Source organism: Bidens hawaiensis, unplaced genomic scaffold (assembly GCF_021521415.1).
Source record: "Bidens hawaiensis isolate Kalapana, Puna unplaced genomic scaffold, B.hawaiensis_p1.1 tig00030189_1, whole genome shotgun sequence".
Lineage (NCBI taxonomy): Eukaryota > Viridiplantae > Streptophyta > Magnoliopsida > Asterales > Asteraceae > Bidens > Bidens hawaiensis.
The window spans coordinates 10470-32427 of NW_027505171.1; the positions used below are offsets into that span (position 1 = coordinate 10470).

At 31.5% G+C, this 21958-nt stretch overlaps 1 protein-coding gene across 1 annotated transcript; it reads left to right on the forward strand.

Moving 5' to 3' along the window:
• The first annotated feature begins 414 nt into the window (after positions 1 to 414).
• On the forward strand, positions 415 to 2706 carry LOC143611211 (uncharacterized). Its single transcript, XM_077085469.1, has 3 exons — positions 415 to 579; positions 636 to 2048; positions 2143 to 2706. The coding sequence occupies exons 1-3, from the start codon at positions 415 to 417 to the stop codon at positions 2704 to 2706; spliced, it is 2142 nt and encodes a 713-aa protein (XP_076941584.1).
• Positions 2707 to 21958: the final 19252 nt, after the last annotated feature.

A 21958-nucleotide genomic window follows, 5' to 3' on the forward strand; every position in this document is an offset into this window, starting at 1 on the left:
ATTGTTTTGCAATTATGAAGTAAGTATATTTAATTTAGTTTTTTTTTTATTTTCTATATTAGTTTTTTGATTTTCTATGTTAGTAAATTTTATTTAATAAACAAATTGATATATACAGTGTGTTGCATACTAGTTTTACTATATTCAATTAGATTATTATTTTTATATAATTCAATTTCTAATAACATATTACTATTTTTATGTGTAGAAATGCACGTATAGACAAATATTTTGGTAAAGAACCAAAATCAAATATCAAGAGTTCATCAAATCCATCGAATTCCAATGAAAAAATAACAAAAGAAGTTGAGAGGAAATTGAGTAATCTGAAGATGAAATTGTTGGTGACCCAGCCTTACGAAAACCAATTAATGATTATTCGGTTATATACGAGAGGAAGTAAGAAGACGGTATATGGCGAAAGGCCCTTGTCAACCTAAAGGTCATGACTTCCCTAAAAAGTTAGTTTCTGAAAGTATGAGGAAATTTCAAGAATTATGGTTTGAAAACTTTTGTTGGTTAGAATACAGTGTATCGAGGATGCCGCATTTTGTTTATGGTGCTATTTATTCCCTACTGGTAATAAACACGGGGATGATGTTTTTATCAACCATGGTTTTAAAAATTGGAAAAAGGCATTTGAAAATTTCCGTGATCATGAAGGGGGGCATAATAGTAGACACAATCATGCAAGAGTTCAATTCGAGTCTTTAAAAGATCAAAGGCATAATGTAAACTATATGATGTATCGAATATGTAAGCAAGATGAGATTGACTATCGTATTCGGTTAACAGCCGTTGTTGATGTGATTCGTTTCCTTTTACAACAAGGTTTGGCTTTTCGCGGGCATGACGAGACTATTAGTTCTAATAGTCGAGGTAATTTTCTTGAACTTGTCAAATGGTATTGTGAGCATAATGATGAAGTAAATAAGTTTTTTAATTCAAATGCTCCCGGAAATAATCAGTTAACATCGCCGAAAATCCAAAAGGAAATTGTTAATGCTTGTGCCACGGAGTTAAGAAACATTATTGTGAATGAGGTTAAAGGGAAATTCTTTTCTCTTTTAATTGACGAGTCTCGTGATTGCTCTATAAAGGAGCAAATGGCGGTGGTTTTGAGATACATTGATGATGGTGGGGAAGTTATCGAACGGTTTATCGGGGTAGTGTATGTTACCGACACTTGCACGACATCTTTGAAAGCGGCCATTGAGAATTTCTTTGCAAAACATGGTTTAACTATGTCTAGAGTTAGAGGGCAAGGTTATGATGGGGCTTCAAATATGCGTGGTGAGCTAAATGGATTGAAACAAAAAATTTTAGCTGAAAATAAGTATGCATTTTATATTCATTGTTTTGCTCACCAGTTACAGTTAGTTGTTGTCGCTACGTCATCTGAATACGCATCTGTGAGTAGTTTTTTTGAATACCTTGTGAAAATTGTGAATGTTGTTGGAGCTTCATGTAAAAGAAAAGATTCTATTCGGCAAAAACAACATGATGATTATGTGAAACGTATAGAGACGGGTGAAGTTTGTACAGGAAAAGGTAAAAACCAAGAAATGAGTTTAGCTCGAGCCGGTGACACTCGTTGGGGTTCTCATCTTAAAACAATAGACAGGCTTTTGAACTTGTGGAAACCAGTGAGAGAAGTGATTATTGCTTTGTCTAGAGATTGCACTGATAGAAAAAAACGAGGCATAGCATTAGGTTTGGCTGAGAAAATGGAAAATTTTGAATTTGTTTTTGTTGGTCATTTAATGTTGAATTTGTTAAGAAAGACAAATGACTTGTCACAAGCCCTACAGTTAAAGAATCAAAATATTGGCAATGTCGTACGATTGATTGAAGATGTTAAACATGATATAAAGAAATACAGGGACGAGGGATGGGAGGAATTAATGAAAGAAGTCACTTCATTTTGTTCTCAAAATGAAATCCATGTGCCTAATATGGAAGAAGTCATTCCCGGTCGAGTTAGACGTACAGTTAATGACGAGCCACAAACATATCTACACCATTTCCGTGTTGATATCTTTTATCAAGTATATTATTTTTTTAATTTTTGTAGGTTATAACATTCTATTTTTTAGTTTTATTTTAGAAAAAAAAAATTACATTTTCTTCACATGATTCTAGGTGGTTGATCTTCTTCTTAATGAAATGAATGAACGTTTTACTAAGTCAAACACAGAGTTGCTTACGTGTATAGCATGTCTGGATCCTAGAGATTCATTTCAATGTTTTGACCGTGAGAAGCTATTACGACTTGCTGCCTTATATTCAGAAGATTTTTGTGGCTCTGATTTAGGACAACTAAGGATACAACTTGACCGATATATTTCAAATGTGAAAAGTAATGAAGCTTTTTCTGCTCTTCGTGATATTGGAGAACTTGCAAAGAAAATGGTTGAAATGAAGTATCACATTACATATGAACTGGTATATCGACTAGTTGAGTTGGCTTTGGTCTTTCCTGTCGCAACAGCTACCGTTGAAAGATCTTTTTCCGCGATGAAGTATATCAAGAATAATTTACGCAACAAGATGGATGATAATTTTCTCACAGATTCATTGTTGTGTTATGTTGAGAAAGATGTTTATGAAAACGTTGAAAATGAAGCTGTTTTACAACGTTTTCAAGCTATGGGGCCCCGTAGATTACAATTACCAGTTGCTACATCGATTGGGAAAAAAAAGTGATTCATGTAATTTAATGAAAATAATTTTTTTCTATTAGGAACCCCTGATTAAAACGTCCTGGTTCCGCCACTGCACGAGACGACCCCACAACACACATATAATATATAACAGAACAAAAGTATTGTTTTTACCGGCAAATATATATATGTATATGTATGTATACACACACACACACATAGTTTTCTAGAAAGAGTAGAAAGAATATAAAATTTGGAGTTAGAAAACTATGTAGTTTAAATCCTATATCTTAGGAAACTATTTGGTATTTTGAAAACTATTAATCTCATCCACTAGATCTTAGATCCAAGTGCATAGATATATTAATAATCTTCCTAAAAACCCTCTCTCTTGTGCTTTAACTCATCCCTATCTACATATGGAATATGTTCAAATAAAAAAAAGAATTGTTTTGTTAGAATTATGAAAAAACTTTAAAATAAAGCACACCACTAAAATATCACATTATACCATGTAAATAGGACATTATACAGTTTTTAGAAACTGTTAATCTAACCACTAGATCATAGATCTAATTTCCTATGTATATTCATATGTTTCTCATAAAACTATTGTTTTTTACATTAACCTTACTATGTATATCTATAAAAGTTACAAAATATATAAGAAATATTTATAACATGTTGCAATACGATATTGTAGAAACACAAATACAAAATGCACTGCTTTTGATTTTTATAACTTAACTTTACATATAAGCTGTAAGGAAAATAATTAAGAGAGAACTCCTTCTTAGAGAGAGAAATTAAGAACTAATAGAAAAGTATTTTTAATTTAATTAAAAAATACTTATAATTTTTTTTCTTTCATCCTTCTTATATGTTGTTATTCTTCGCCACAAAAAATATAAAAATTAAAAAAAAAACTCGTTGTAATGCGTATGTGCAACACGTCGACTTTTTTATAATGCATATGTGCAATAGTGTGTATTTTGATATGCGAAATAGTATTGAATAGCATATATGCAGTTGTTTGTATTATATATTTGCAATAGTGTTATATTATATACAAAAATAAAAAAAATTGATATAGTGCATATGTGCATTAGTGTTGTATTACGTATATGCATTAGCGTGCATTGTATACAATAGATAGTGATGTATTCGCATATATTTAATAATGTGAATTGTATAATGCAATTGTGTTGTTTATATGTAATAAAACAATATTGTATATAAAAATACACATTATTGCATATATGCACTACATCGACAGCTTTTTTTAAGAACAATATCAACTTGTTAGAATGAGGAAACAAAAAGAAATAATTTTATTGTAAAGTTAAAAATAATTTTTTATTAGTTATCTAGTTCTCTCTTTAAGAGAAGTTCTCTCTAGATCACACCCCTAAGCTGTAATTTGCATGTATATTCACGAGATTTGGAATAATAATATGGTACATAAATTGGCATGTATTCGTCCATGAGATTTGGAGTAAAATATAATACAATGTCAAACAAAATATATCACAATATTGAATAATATAACACAATATATAAAGAAAAAAAGAAACAATGTGAAGGAAAAAAGACACAATCAATGACATAAATAGACACAAAACACAATAATAAACAAAAAGATACGACTTTTTTCATTTGTCATTATGTTTTTTTATGAGAACGAGAAATACGTTGGAAACATTTTTGTGTTTTTACTTTTTTCGTTTTTATTAAATTTTGAGTTATGATTTATTTATTTATCTTTTTCAATTTTTTTAGGGTTTTCTTGTGTGGCTACAAATCATTCTCATTTTTGTTCCTGTTTGTAGAATACTTGACCATATATAGAGATGGCAATAAAACCAAACCCGATGGAAAAATCATAAATTCAAAACATTTGAACCTGTAATACGCGTCCTGTTAGGGTATGCGATGGATTTATGATTTGTAATATGCCCGACTACCTGACATCATTACCTGATAGCATTGCCCCAATTACTTATATATACCTGAGTAACCAATCCTATAGTATAACTTAAAAATTATTATTTACTTTTTAGGTGAAGTTGTTTTCATATCTTATTTTATTTATTTTTTTATTGTTAGAATTGAGTGTATTATAAAACTTGAAGCATTACTTATATGTCAAAACTTGTTTATAACAATTTTTTTATTTGATTAGTTATTGGAGACATTTTATGGCTAAAATATTTTCTAGTTGATTAATTGTTACCTACCTAATATAATTGACTAGTTATATTCGATCAAAAGCCGATAAATGCACAACGGATTTTGAGTTAGGTGCACCGACTTGTATTTTTGATAAAATAAGGGCTATACTCAAAATCGACGGGTTTGCCCGATACCCCACCGATAGTTTCCCCACAAAATACGTAATGGGTTTTGTATGGACTTTGATAATTGAGTATGGGTGTGAGAATACCTAAACCCGTCTGAAACTCAACTCATTGTTATCCCTACTAATACATGCAAAAAAAAAAACAACAAATAAGTGATTTGGTGACTTGAGATATGTCAAAATGGGTAAAATTAAACCGTCAACTAAATAGCTGGTGTGCGTATAAATATAAGTTGTATCTATAGTATAACTTTGTCCATTCTTTCAAAAATTTCTACGTAGAACTAAAATCTTAAATATACATCATACAATGGTGAGGCTTGCGACTCATTTAATATTGTTTTGTTTAATCTCAATGGTTTTGTTGGTTTCTCATCAATGTAAGTTCTTTACAATCTGCTTCAGGTTTTTAAGTAAAAGATTTTAATTTAGATATTTCTTTAGTCCAATACTCACACTGGTTAATAATAATAATAATAATAATAATAATAATATAAAATAATAATATATAGCTGATGAGGTTAAACAAATATATATTATTATTTTACACATACACATATATAGGTGTTATTTTTTTTTCATATTTGCTTTTTTTCTATATGGTGTTAAAAGTATTTGCTGATTTATATTTTGTTGTTATTATTAGATTTTTTATTTTGCTGTTATAAGTATTTAATGGTATTTGCTTATATTATTTTGTCTTGATTTTGATTTTTTTGTTGTAATTTTTAGGTTTTTTTCTTTGTTATTATAAATAATTGTTTATGTAGATTTCTATTGTAGTTGGTATTGTTTCTTACGTTCATATTTTTTTTAAATTGGTATTGGTTCTTACCTTCTCGCGTTAATATTAAAATGTATAAGAACATTCCCATATATATATATATATGTGTGTGTATATATATATATTAAGTAATTAATTCCTTCTAATAAATCAATAAAATATCATGTCATATTCGTTGATAAATGTACGAACTTAAATGAAAAAGAAAATTTTAAAATCCGATCCTACTATAATGAGGGAAGAAAGTAATATGAAAAAAATGTTGTGGCACTCTCACATTTTATAGAAAAGATAGTGCTATAAAATGTTACTTAGACCAAAGTTTTTCATACATATTATCTAATATATAGTTTGTATATTTTAAAGTCATGTTTTTAATAATACCCTAATCAACATCAACATTTTTGAATTTATAGGTGAAAAAGATGAAGTTAGTAACGTTCTATCTTTTGCCGCACCACCACCAAAAAGTTGTAAACCTGTACATTGTGTTTCTGTGAGGGGTGGTACGACGAATTGTTTATGTGGTGACGTCAGTTTTATGGGGAAATGGTGCAGCCCCGATGGAGAAACATGTGAAAAGTTATGTAAGAATTATAAACCTAGTTGATATTACTGTAGGATAATTATATGATAAATAAAGTAAAGTATATATGTTATATAAATATGTAATGCACTTAAGTATCAATGTATCATTTAGTTCATCTCAAAACACATACGTTGTCATTAAAAAAAGAAAGTAAACATATATATTATATAAATATATTTAATACACTTAAATATCATTTATTTTGTTTTTGAATTGCATGCATATATACATACATAGAATACTTTACCTAAGTACTTATGTATTAATGTCACACCCTGGCCCGAGAGGTGGGACGTATCAGCTCGGTATTAGATTGTAAAAGCGGAAATATGGATAATAAAAGAATTTGGACTTGAAGCATGAATATCTTATCTTACAATGGTTACATCAACGCGAATCATAAATGTATAAAAATCTAAGGCTACTAGGTTGGTGATGATGCCAGTTATCAATTTATCTTCAAGAAGGCGTTGATTTTATACTCAGCTATATCAAAGCAAGGTTTGACTTCTAAATTATCTACTACAGTTCAAGTTTTTAATCACGCCTTAAACAAATGGTACATGAAAAACATACTCAAAAGCGTTTGTCAACTAAAAAGTTGGTGAGTTTGCGGTTTAGTTTACCCAAAAGTAAATACAAAGTGTGAGTGGAATATGAAAACAAATTGATAATGCGGTATTTAACAAGCCAAAACCAATCCTAAAACAATGTCCTAGTGACCAAGAATAGTCACAATGTTCATTCATACCCTGCTGAGGCACAAGTGTGTTCCACTCACATACCGTAGTGGCCATATATATGAGGGTTTACTATAATCAACAGAACTATATCTCAAATGTGGAGGTCTCCCAAATAGTTTAATGTCTATGTGACTGTAGGCTTCAACCCAAGCTATGGTTGTGTTATATAGTGGGGCAGTTCAGCAGATGCTCACTTGTTAATAACAAGTTTACATTATCAAATAAGTTTAAGAAAAGAGCATGTAGTCAGCCTAAAACTTATAAAACGTGTAAAAGAGATTTCACAAGAAACTCACTTCAGTCTCCAAGTACGATAACATTAGTGCTTTTCTCTAATAATGTCATATATATGAAAAGGACATTTTTAATAACCTAACACAATTGTGGATTATTACAACTTGTTCATTGTAACACCCCGACCTCAAGCAGATTATATGCCGGGGTGGTACGCAGATTGTTATCGCTCATAAACACTATCAAAGTGATGGATATATGTGCGTGTGTGTATATATATGTATAGATTCCATTTCAAATAATCACAAGTACACAATGGTTTAAATCAAATAACATTACATCGATAACTACAAACAATATTCTTTAATATATAAACCTAAAAGTCCAACTAATTTTTCTTCGTCCTTGCATAAGGTAACATGTAGAACGTTTAAAATAATATTTTTGTTAGCAATAATGTTTGTGTGAATTCATAATGTTGATATAAGTATAACATGTAAATTGAATCACAATTCACTTCTCTAGTATGAAACACTTAATCATATAGTCAATGAATAAGAAATAAACAGATCACCCCATTCTTCCAACCAAAGTCGATATACTAGGGGGAAGGAGAACCATCATGCGTTCCTACATAAGTTGAAAAATAGGCGGCGCGGATACGTCTTTATGTCGGGTTTAGTTTTGATATGGTAAAACTATATTTTAGAACTTTGCAAATGAGGCATATCTTTATAAGTTTTGAAACATTCCAGACTTTGATTGACTAGTTGGATAAGCGAATCGAGTTCGTTATTGATGAACTAACACCGTTGCCAAATTAATATCAACAAGGCATCACATTCCAAACGATGGCAGGATACATAAAAACAACATAGACATACACGAGGAAAGAACACAAGAATAAAAGAAGAAACTTGAAACTTGAAACAAAGGGGTTGACTTTAGAAACTCAATGTATGTAAGAACTCCAAACTAAAAAGCAAGAACAAGTGAAAATCATAAATTGAAGTGTGGCAAGGTTGGAAGAAGAGAAATGAAACACTATTTATAGAGAGATTGTAACAAGAATGTTTCAATTCATTGAAGTTGGTCAAGGGTAATTAAGAGATTTGAATAGCTTTGAAATTAGTTAATTATTCGTAAATTGGTCATGAATCGGAGTAACAACTTGATTTTGACATAAAAAACGAAAAAAAAAACCTTCTGTTGCGTATCACAACGGATCATGGATAAAGCCGTCACGCTACGCGACCCAAAATGAATATCAGAGTTTTACGAAACTTTCGATGTAAAAAATAGATAAATAAAACTTTTTTTTTGTTCAAAATAACGAAATACACAATTGAAACTTTTGATATAAAGACAGATAAATGAAACTTTTTTAGGTTAAAATAATGAAATAGATAATTGACAATTTTAAACTCACAAAAAGATAAATAAAACTTTTGAGGTCAAAATAAAGAGATACATAATTGAAACTTTAGATGTGAAAAATAGATCAACAAAACTTTTAAGGTCGAAATAACAAAATATATTAAGTTCTTGGAGGCAAGAATAACACAATAAATAATTGAAAACTTTAGTTTAAGAATAACAACATGAATAACTGAAACTTTTAGAACCTGAGAAAACTGAAGGCCCGAAACCAAACAACTGATCTATATCAATTTTTCTTTATAATGGTGATGAAATAAAATTGTTGCCCCCAAAGTGCTGGCTACTTTAATACAACTTAAGACTATAAACTGATGAAGAAACTACTGAAGAAACTACTGAAGATCAAAGAACTGAAGAAAAAAACTGATAGTTCAAACATCAGTTGTTTCAGAAAATCATTAGTTTAGGACTTATTCTATTTTGTATCATATGTTAGGTACTTGAAATCAATTGTATGTAGCTGAATTTCTTAGATGTCGCTTTCAGCCTTAGTTCATCAACAATTAACTTGTATAAAGTGAGGAAGAGAGTCTCTTCCTCACCAATTCTTTTCATGAAAACATTATCTCTGATAAAACAATACATGGCACTGAAAATCAAGAGAGTGATGATGAGCTAAGGTTGAAGGAGACAAATAGATTGTAAACTTATAGTAATTGAAATACCTTTTAAAAGCTTGTTTGATTAGTTTGTTTTTGCTATTAATTACTTTGATATTAATATTTGACTCATAATTCAATATGAATTCAATTAATGAACATCCGAACCTCTCGAATAATTAGACCAGTTGTTTGCTGTTTCATTGAAAATGTTCAAGTACCTTTTGATCCAACAATTGGTATCAAAGCTTTGATCTAACAATCGATTTAGAAAAAATATTTCTATCTCAAATTGATGACTAATAGTTGTTGCCACAATTAAAAGCAGAATTTAGCTTGGTCATTGTTAGGTCCCCGATTGTTGGTAGATCGTAAACAAATCAAGTCATAACTCACACAAATTAATGTCTTGACAAGAGAGTTAATGACAGGTTGCTATTTTTAGAAAGAAAACCGTTTGCTAAAGGCGGAATCAATAACAAATGAAGCCGTTGCTGAACAATTAATCAAAGGTAACTAACACACACAAGATTCACTCAAAAGATTTCCATTTATATAATATAAATCATACAAACGATAATCGATTAGGGTTTCTTGATGGGAAAGTTATATCCGTACGATTCTAGGACAGCCGTCACTTTCACAAATATTCTTTCTTATCTGAAAAGTGTGAAGGCTAAAATCCGTAGGAGGCGTGCCCTAAAATATTCTATTTATAGGCCTGCCATCCTAAGGCAGCATTCCTTCTAGAAACAGTAATGATTAAACATATTCAAATTACATATTCAAAACTATACTAAGTGTAAGACAAGTCTTCCGGGTAGGCCTTGTAGCAGTAAACTTCTTCCGAGTAGACATTGTGCTCTGCCTACCTTTAGCCTTGGTAACCTTAAGTGTGTTCTGGTAGAGTTCTCTGGGTAGGCTTCACTTAAAGAGTATTTCACCAAGGAAACTACTCACCGGGTAGACTTCAATCTTCTTGTGACATTCGTTAAATCTGAGTCTCGATTAATATTTGTTTTGTAAACTTTCATATTGTAAACCCGACTCAACATTTTTAGAACCTTATTTAATTATTATATAATATTATTATATACCTCGATTAGCAATAAATCAATATTGGTCATATTATAATGTCGTTAAGAAAAACATAAGGGGGTTCAAACTAATTTTCGGTAAGTTGTTATAAGCTTTTAGAACCTTTAAACTCATTTTAAACGTTGTCTGAAACTTGGAGGGCCTGTTATGAAAATATACATACATATATACCCAACCCAAAACCCTAACCCTACCCATATTAACATACAACCTCCATCTCTTTCTCCTTCTGGCGCCGAATTCCGACCGCCGCCGCCGCCCCCTGCCGGCTACTACCTCCACTGCAGCCATCACACCAGCCGCCCCCACTTCCCTTGGCTGTTTTCCGGGGAACCGCGATTCCGGAGAGAAGTCGACGATATTCCGGCGACACCCCACCACCTCCACCGCACCACCACCACTTCTCTCCCTCCCTTGTCCCGTAACTCCGCCACCACCGACTCCCCTTTCTCCCCTCGATTTTCCGGCGGCCCGGAGCTCCGCCTCTCTCTCTCTCTCTCCGCCTCACTCTCTTTCCCGCAGCTCTCTCTCTCTCACTCTCACTCTACGTCACTCTCTCTCTATCTCTCTCCGATTCGTTTTTCTCCGACGGCCGGAATCGGTTTCGGTGATCCCGTGCTTCCCTCCTCTCCGGCTTCGAGTAGTTATTGTTAATTTACAGATTTTTGCTCGGCTTAACATAATACTTGATGTTTGATTTTAAGATTTCGTTATCGAGTTCGTTTTTTTGGATTCAAATAAACGGATTAAGGAAAGGGTTATTGGGTATTTATGTTGTGGGAAAGAGTTTGGTCTTAATTTCTTATTTAAATTATGGAATTGGTTTGTTAACATATTGTGTTTCGGGATTTGGATTGTTGAGTCGTCTCGTCAACACCCGAGTTCGAGTCCCACGTTAAAACCGATTTTTTGTTATCGTTGTTAAAAGTCGTATAATTAGTATAATACTATTTAAATATATAAAACTCATTATTTTTTAACAATTATTATTATTATTATTATTATAATTAACTCTTTATAAAAAATATGTATATCCTTATTAATTCTAATTATTAGTACTAAATGTTCTATTTAATAATAGATCTTTAATATGGTGAACTCGTTTAGAAACCGAATCAAAACTTAGTATGGTATCATTATTTACTATCAATATTAATTATTATTATTATTATTATTATTATTATTATTATCAATGACCCTTTAATTAATACCAAGACCTTTATTCTATAACTATTATTATTAGTATTATTAATAATAATTATTGTTATAATTACTATACTATATTAGTATTGTTGAAAATAATTATTGTTACTATTATTATCATTATTATCTTATATATATATATATATATCTATTATATCTTTTTAGAATTATTATTATCATTAATAATATTATTATAAACCTTATTATCAATACATTTTTATAAAACCCGAACTCTTGATTTAAACCAGTCTTTTATCGTTTCAATATTGGGTTAGTTATTTAAAAGCCCCAATAAAATAATATTATTTTATTTAAATTATCAATTATGTACGAGTCCCTAATCGTTAACAAACTAACCGGTAATCCAATTTACAACCGAACCTCATCGTTCATTGTTTCCAATAGAGTTTCATCATGGTTTCAAGTTCATTAATATATTACATTATTTATTTTTAGCTAAGGTGTTTATCGTTTCAAGTCGGATTCGTTCGTTTTGTTCACAAGCTTTCTATATGTCCATCATTAATTAGTTCTCAATTCATCAATCGAGGTGAGTACTTTCATACCCCTTTTTTCCATCTTTCGTTTTGGGGTGACATTTTATACTTATCAAACTAAATGCTTTATTTACTTGAATCTTAAACCCACAAACGTGATTGTATACATTACTTAAATACTTGCTTGATTTGGTGTTCTATGCTATATGTCTATGTGTTTATCGCTTTCGGTTGGTTGAATCTATAAATCCTAGACTACTTGGCATCCCCTTGTAGCAAGGTGTCGTTAACGTAATGCAATTAACGATATTCTATTAAATCCTAGACTACTTGGCAACCCCTTGTAGCTAGGTGGCGCTAACGTAATTCTATTAGCGATTGTCAATTTATCCAAGTTGTTTCTTTTCTTTATCGTTTCGTATACAAGTTTTGTGGCTTTTTATTACTATATATTTATATGTTCAAACTTATGAATTGCTCACCAACCTTTGTGTTGACAAACTTTATTTTATGAAATGTTACAGGTTTGACTTTTGTTGACTCGAGGACTTGACGAAAACATTACCAAGACTATTAGGGTATTAGTAAAATGAATAATATAATTGTTACTTGTATTCAACTTGTTTGTGTGGACGTGATGTGTTGTTTATTGGTTCGTTGAAATAAAATGAGTTGAATAAATATTGTCACATTAAATAGTGTCTTGTGTATTTGTCCAATCACGTTGCACCCCGGCATGTTCCGTCGCCTTTGGTCGGGGTGTGACAGATTGGTATCAGAGCCACAAGACAATAGGATAGGTGGTTAGACGTAACGACCTAGTATAGTCTTTACTTTAGGGTCCTTATACGTGTTGCCTATACGTGTTTACCCCTACTTGATTGTTCAATACACTTGTTTATTTATAAACTTATTTATTTTATCAAATCATAAATATACACAAACACACACTTTCATAGTAATCTAAGGTATCCTTACCTTAAAACGCAAAAACATTAGTTTTTATTGTGTTTTATGGATCACGAGCTTAACTTGGATCCTGTTGTTTCAAATCTCCTTAAAGATTGTCTCATATGAGATGACCACTTTAAGTTGTCGAATGCGAGCGTTCCGGTCGCCTTCCAAATGTTTGGTGTTGAAAACATAAAAGCCTCGGTGGTAAGTGGACTAGTTTTTTGACATCATGTTGTATCTCGACTTATTGCTTTTGTCATTATCGTTATTTGAGTCGAAAACATGAAAAAGACGCGGTGGTACGTGCACATGTTTAGACTCCAACATGGTATTTTAGTAAAAAGGTTTTTAATGTCGGAATGTCAAGTCATGGTGGTTCATGCACAATTTTTCCACCTTTAAATCTTAAAACATTATTATTACGTTTCAAGAATTTAAACCTTCCTACATTTTGTTATAAATTCTTATCACGGGTCTTCATTTATAAACGTTATAACTTTTTCTTATTATTGATAATTCCTTTATATCTCGATTTTATTTGGTATAATTTTACACCAATTTTCTCATTTTGTTTTCACAAGGATTTTTATTGCAATTTCGATCATTAAAATCTCTTCGTTATTAAAAGGAAAATAAATAAATATATGAATATATAGAGTTTGATTTATTCATAATAATTTTTAATATGCCATTTATTTTCATTAAGACGATTTACAAATGAAAATCTTATTATATAAATTTCATCATATTAAGAAGGTTTTATGATAAATTTCACCTCAACTTTTCAAGTAAATTTTCTATTATATAAACTTTAAATTTCTTTAAAGTCCTTGTACAAAAAATTTGTATAAAATTTCATTTTTATAACTATTCCGTTTATTTTAAACGATCCTTTCACAATATTAATTATTTAAACTTTTCACGACAATTTAATTATATTACATAATACCCATGGTAGAATTCTCATTACCTAAAATTTATTTTACAACAACTTTCATTATGCATTTTTGCTTCATTATAAATTTTCACCAATAAAACTTGTATCTTATGATACAACTCATTTTAAATTTCTTATGGTAGTTTCGCTTTGATTTTTCAAAAAAATTCGCAAACTTATAGTTTGTAACTTTCTTGAAATCCTCACGCAAAACTTCATAGAAATTTTATTTTAAAGACAAAAAAAAATCGTTTACTTGTGATTTCTCGATTTACAATACCGGTCATTTTAACTTACCAAGATATTCTTCATTACATGATATTAAATAACAAACTTGGTAAAAAAAAGGATTTCATTTCGCAACTTTATATTTCCAAAACGACACTCATCATTCAATATCGAGATCTCATAACAAATTTTAACATTCAACTTACGTATTTTAAATTCCCTCATAAGCAAAAAGAAAATTTATATTAATCTTTATAAAAAAAATAAAAAATTTGTGTGATTCACACTCTCGGATTTCAAAAAAATTATATTCATATAATATATATTAATATATATATTAACTTGTAATTTTTATCATCAAAATCTTCGTGGATGCTTTAAACATATTTCTAAATTTTGATATTTTCAATTTAATACATATAATTAGTAAAAAAAAAGCTCCCTAGACGCAACCACAAATTCCCAAACACCCGTAATCCATTTCAAACTACCGCCTTAAATCAAATCACCTTTCCACTTCAAAAATTTCCCGAGCACTCAAATCCTCCCTCGATATGAACGAAACATAACACATCAACGTTATATCCTCACCTACTCAAACCCCATGCAAAATCCAAGATGAAAAACATTAACCCAAAAAAGCCTTAAATACTGACACCTTTACGCCACGAACACCTATCAAACTCACTATCCAAATACTTCAAAGACACCAACAAACACACCCACAAAATACCTTGAACATACAATAACCAAAGCTTACCCAACTATGACTCAAATCCTTCGACCCATGCTATGTTAATTCACCAAACCATATCGCCACACCGTTCACATCCAACCATAGAGTTTGATATCAAAATAGAAACCCAAACACTCCTTATTAAATACATGTATAAACTGAATCCAAACCCAAACTAGTCAAGGTTGACTTACCCAACCCATCAACTTACCCGAACTCAAATAAGCGAGCATCATCTTAATGGCCCAACCACTACTCACACAAATCAACCAAGCTTAACCCACTCAAAAGACCTAAACTCAACCAACCCCATCGATTTAACTTAAAAAAACTCAACTACCCAAGCCGACCTAAACACTCTCACCTACTACTAAAATTTCCAACTCATTCACCGTACGAAGCCTATGACCCCTCCATACACACACGAGCTTCATTTTCCCCTAAATTTTTTATGTATATATATATATATACACACAACTAGTGTACATATAACAATCTCATGTGTTCAAATAATCACTTTTAAATTATAAAAATAATAATAATAATAATAATAATAATAATAATAATAATAATGGTTTACGTTCCATGCTCGTATTTTATGAAGCATTTTTAAAAATATATATATATACATATATATGGTATTGTCATGACAACAAATTTTATAATGAGGATTTTCTTTCAAAGATTATTAAACGATTATATGTATGATTTCAAGATTTTAAATATTGTCACCTAAGGTGATAAATCTCTTAATAACTTTATAAATACGACGCTTCATTTTGAATGTTGAATGCGGGATTTATTTAGTAATAAATTACAACTTTCACCATATTGCATAAACTCAATGACCATGGCTTTGTAAACCTTTGGGATGCGTTTATAAATACTTTATGTTGTTACACAAATTTTTGCTCAATAACTATTTACGCAAACTATTACTTCTTATTATCGCAAGCATTATCTTATAAACGATTTTTTTATCACAACCGCTTTATGTATACAAACTCCTTTAACAAATTTGGTTACAAGATTTACATTCAATAATGATTTAAATATTTTCCCTAGCAATGTGTTACCACGGTGCTTATTATTATGTACATTTCTTGGAAACAATAAAACGACTTTACTTGAGATTTCATTTTCGATGTTATTTCTATATTTTCAATGACCATATAAAACACGATTTACATATCTAGTCATTAATTCGAGTCGCACAATTATTGCCATTTTATTTTCATTTGATGAGATGTTTCGATGACAATATTTTGCACATGAGATTTCATTGTTGTGTTTTGATTTTCGTGACCGAATGCAAACTATTCAATAACAATCTGTGTAATACTTTCAAAACCTTAACTTCGCCAAAATCTCGTTTATCTTTTAAACGATACTTTCATGACTATGTTATTTCTATTTGGGCATTTATGTAAACGCGATTCTATACGTTATTCTATATCATTTTATCTAAGCTATTAACAGCCTTTGTGTGGCTGTCTACAAGTTTTGGCGCTATTAGAAACCGTTATTATAATGACGATTATATAAATGGTTTCACAATAGTGGCTGTATTCACGTTTTATCACATTTCATCGATTGTTTTGGTTGTTAACGAAATGCTATTTTATTTATATTGATACACGTATGCATCATCCCAAAGAAACTCACCTCATTCTCGTGATTTCACGCAATCATAATCCTAATTACTTATAACCTCAAGTTTGTTCATGTATGAAACTCATCGTACGCTATTATTAATTGTAACGTTGTTTACCTCAACCTTATGTACTCACTTTTGGGTTTCTCAATTACACCTATCGGATTTCTCATTTTCACTCTTTGGACTCTCGTTTCCTTTATTGGATTTCTCATTTCCTTCTATCAGAGTCCTCATTATTAAAATTTAACAAATTTATGCACGTTTTAAATGTTTTAAGATTTCAAATAATAATAATAATAATAATAATAATATATAAATATGTCTTTTTAAACCACAAAATGGGACGAACCACGTGCACCATACGACGATCTAAATAATTATGGGTGCACACTTAATTATCGAAATCCCCGTATGGAAGTCATAGTAAGTACACTTGTGTGCAATAACTCAAAGCGATGATGGCAGAAAAACGATGGAAATGCGAATCGTGATAAAGGCATGGTGGATACGCCACCGGTACATCCTATATATAAGTGTTTTTATCATGTTTCTCATTTGTAGCGTTTTTCGAGTTATGCTAGGATTTGACGTTATTCTTTGCTTAAAATAGATTCAGGCAATTATCTTACTAAAGACAACATTCGTTAATAGTTACTTTTCTTTAAGGTTATTTTAATTTCAAGACGAAATTTCTTAAAAGTTGGGGATACTGTGACATTCGTCAAATTTGAGTCTCGATTAATATTTATTTTGTAAACTTTCATATTGTAAACTCAACATTTTTAGAACCGTATTTAATTATTATATAATATTATTATATACCTTGATCAGCAATAAATCGATATTGGTCATATTATAATGTCGTTAAGAAAAACATAAGGGAGTTCAAACTAATTTTTGTTAAGTTGTTATAAGCTTTTAAAACCTTTAAACTCATTTTAAACGTTATCTGAAACTTGGAGGGCCTGTTATGAAAATATGCATACATATATACCCAACCCAAAATCCTAACCCTACCCACATTAACATACAACCTTCATCTCTTTCTCGTTCTCTTTCCGGCGCCGAATTCCGGCCGCCGCCACCGCCCCTGCCGGCTACCACCTCCACCGCAGCCATCACACCAGCCGCCATCACTTCCCTTGGCTGTTTTCCGGCGAACCGCGATTTCGGCGAGAAGCCGACGATATTCCGGCGACACCCCACCACCTCCACCGCACCACCACCACTTCTCTCCCTCTATTGGCCCGTAACTCTGCCACCACCGACTCCCTTTTTTCCCCTCGATTTTCCGGCGGCCCGGAGCTCCGTCTCTCTCTCTCTCTTTCCCGCAGCTCTCTCTCTTTCTCGTATCTCTCTCTCTCACTCTCACTCTCTCTCTCTCTACGTCACTCTCTCTCTCGCTCTATCTCTCTCCGATTCGTTTTTCTCCGACGGCCGGAATCGGTTCCAGCGATCCCGTGCTTCCCTCCTCTCCGGCTTCGAGTAGGTATTGTTAATTTACGGATTTTTGCTCGGCTTAACATAATACTTGATGTTTGATTTTAAGATTTCGTTATCGAGTTCGTTTTTTTGGATTCAATTAAACGGATTAAGGAAAGGGTTATTGGGTGTTTATGTTATGGGAAAGAGTTTGGTTTTAATTTGTTATATAAATTATGGAATTGGTTTGTTAACATATTGTGTTTCGGGATTTGGATTGTTGAGTCGTCTCGTCAACACCCGAGTTCGAGTCCCACGTTAAAACCGATTTTTGTGTTATCGTTGTAAAAGTTGTATAATTAGTATAAAACTATTTAAATATATAAAACTCATTATTTTTTAACTATTATTATTATTATTATTATTATAATTATTATTATTATTAACTCTTTATAAAAAATATGTATATCCTTATTAGTTCTAATTATTAGTACTAAATGTTCTATTTATTAACAAATCTTTAATATGGTGAACTCGTTTAGAAACCGAATCAAAACTTAGTGCGGTATCATTATTTACTATCAATATTAATTATTATTATTATTTTTATCAATGACACTTTAATTAATACCAAGACCTTTATTCTATAAATATTATTATTAGTATTATTACTAATAATTATTGTTATAATTACTATACTATATTAGTATTGTTGAAAATAATTATTGTTATTATTATTATCATTATTATCTTATATATATATATATATTTAATATATCTTTTTAGAATTATTATTATCATTAATAATATTATTATAAACCTTATTATCAATGCATTTTTATAAAAACCGAACTCTTGATTTAAACCAGTCTTGTATCGTTTCAATATTGGGTTAGTTATTTAAAAGCCCCAATAAAATAATATTATTTTTTATTTAAATTATCAGTTATGTACGAGTCCCTAATCATTAACAAACTAACCGGTAATCCGATTTACAACCAAACCTCATCATTCATTTTTTCCAATATAGTTTCATCATGGTTTCAAGTTCATTAATATATTACATTATTTATTTTTAGCTAAGGTGTTTATCGTTTCAAGTCGGATTCGTTCGTTTTGTTCACAAGCTTTCTATATGTCCATTATTAATTAGTTCTCAATTTATCAATCTAGGTGAGTACTTTCATACCCCTTTTTTCCATCTTTCGTTTTGGGATGACATTTCATACTTATCAAACTAAATGCTTTATTTACTTGAATCTTAAACCCACAAATGTGATTGTATACATTACTTAAATACTTTCTTGATTTGGTGTTCTATGCTATGTGTCTATGTGTTTATCGCTTTCGGTTGGTTGAATCTATAAATCTTAGACTACTTGGCATCCCCTTGTAGCAAGGTGCCATTAACGTAATTCTATTAGAGATTGTCAATTTATGTAAGTTGTTGCTTTTATTTATCGTTTCGTATACAAGTTTTGTGGCTTTTTATTACTATATATTTATATGCTCAAACTTATGAATTGCTCACCAACCTTTGTGTTGACAAACTTTATTTTATGAAATGTTACAGGTTTGACTTTGTTGACTCGAGCACTTGACGTTACCAAGACTATTAGGGTATTAGTAAAACGAATAATATAATTGTTACTTGTATTCAACTTGTTTGTGTGGACGTGATGTGTTGTTTATTGGTTCGTTGAAATAAAATGAGTTGAATAAATATTGTCACTTTAAATAGTGTCTTGTGTATTTTTCCAATCACGTTGCACCCCGGCATGTTCCGCCGCCTTTGGTCGGTGTGTGACACTTCTTGATCTTATCAGACTTTGCCCGACAAGATCCTACTACCATAATGTTCTTCAGGATTCCTTTCAACTCATTTGTTAGATAACTTATTAAGCAACCATAGTGTGCCCGGTACACTGTAGCTTGCTCTGAGTTGAACCTTGCTCGGAAAGTAATTGATAACTTTCAACAAGCTTGCCCGGATACCTCCTTATTAATCAAACCTTGCTCGGTAAAAATAATTCTTCTAGATGTAGTGAACCCTACTCGGGTTATCACTAAAGAAGACTTCAAGAAGGTAACCCTGCCTGATAGACAAAATATCATGCCCGACTAAGTAAAACCTTGCCCGGATGTCTCAGGTGTGCCCGGTTCCATACTTAGCGAATTCTGAGGAGGTTGAGAAGATTCCAATCTTCCTTGTGATCATTTTTAGGTCAAATCTTTGACTCAACAATGTCCCCCTAGATTGGAACACCTCAGTTGTCCCAAAACATCTCTAAGGTTACATACACTTAGTCAAAATACATATTCAAATCAAAATCAAAATACATATTCATTACAAAATCAAATAATTACATAATCAAAAGCTGTTCGTGGATATTAAAAAACAAAGCCTATACTAAAGATCATTGTCTTCTTCTTGCATTATAGTAGGCTTGCTTTCTATTCACTATGACAGTTCCTGCCCTTTTCCTGAACATAGAAAGGATTTGGTAATGAATGTGACTTTCTGGAATGTCCAAATCCCTTATATCTTTTAAATCTTCACTATGCAGGTAGGTCAGATCTTAACCTTCTGAGTTGCGAAGAATATAATGGCCTGTATTTTCTTTGTATTCAATTTCTGCAATAATGTCATTCTTCTGCACAGTATAATTAGGGCGTGTCATTCTTCTTTCCATTCTTATGCAAGTATTAGTGTTTGACAAAGGATTCTTGTCTTTGACTTTCAGCTGATAGTTTAATTCGGCACTGGCTGTCTTTTTCAATTTGGCAGCCCTTCTTGTTTTCACCTGCTGTGTCAGCCTCCAGCTTTTCTTTTCCTTTAAAAATGTGAATCCCTTGTCAGCTTCATCCTTCAAGAACTTGGAGAGTTCATTCTACTGTCGTTGTCCATCTTGCTTGTGTCATGATAATCATAAAGATCAAGTTTGGCCATTTTTTCCAGCTGTTCTTGAGTATACTAAGCATTCCTCTCTCATAATGATGTCTCTCAATTGTTTGCTTTCCATTATTACCTTCAGAGACTGAGAGACTGAATCAAAATAGAGTGTTCTTGGAAGATCCACAAGTGATTGTGGTCTTGTTGTTCTTTGCAATCCAGCTCCACTTGATTCACCTCTGTTTGTTGTTGGTTGATGCCTTGAAGCAGATGTCCCTATTGGTATAGACATCATGGGTTGGCTGGGCCTTGTTAGACCAAAAGCATTCAAATAGATAGACTCAATCATTTCTTCAGGATAGTGGATGAGATCTCCAAAGATTCCACCTTTTTCATTGACAAGTCTTATAATCATATTCAAGATTCTTGGATTTTTAGTAAGACCTGCAGGGACAAATCTTCCTCCAACAAAACTTCTTGGATTGTCTCCTTGCAGCAACACATTTTCCCACTCAGCCTTTTGCAGATAGAACAGTTCTTTGAGTTTATCTTTGTTCAGTGCATTGAAGGCATTAACATCCATTCCCTTTTGATTTACTATTACCCCTCTCAAAATTTCGATCATCTCTTCATTTTCCTAAGGAATAATAGGTTCATCAACAGATTCAGGTTTCACTTCCTCTGGGATTGGAGTTTCATCATTTTCAGCCCCTTTTGTTTCTTTATCGGCCTCTTGTTGCTTTCTCAAAGTCATTAATTTTCTCTTCTTTTTGGGAGGCTCAGACTGTCCTTCTTTCTCTTCCTTTTGAATTTTCCTTTTCAAAAACTTGAAATCATTTTCAACCATTTCTTGACTCATTGATTCCACATCATTCAGTGTTCTGCCATGTTCTATCAGGAATTTGCACTTTCCCCCATATTT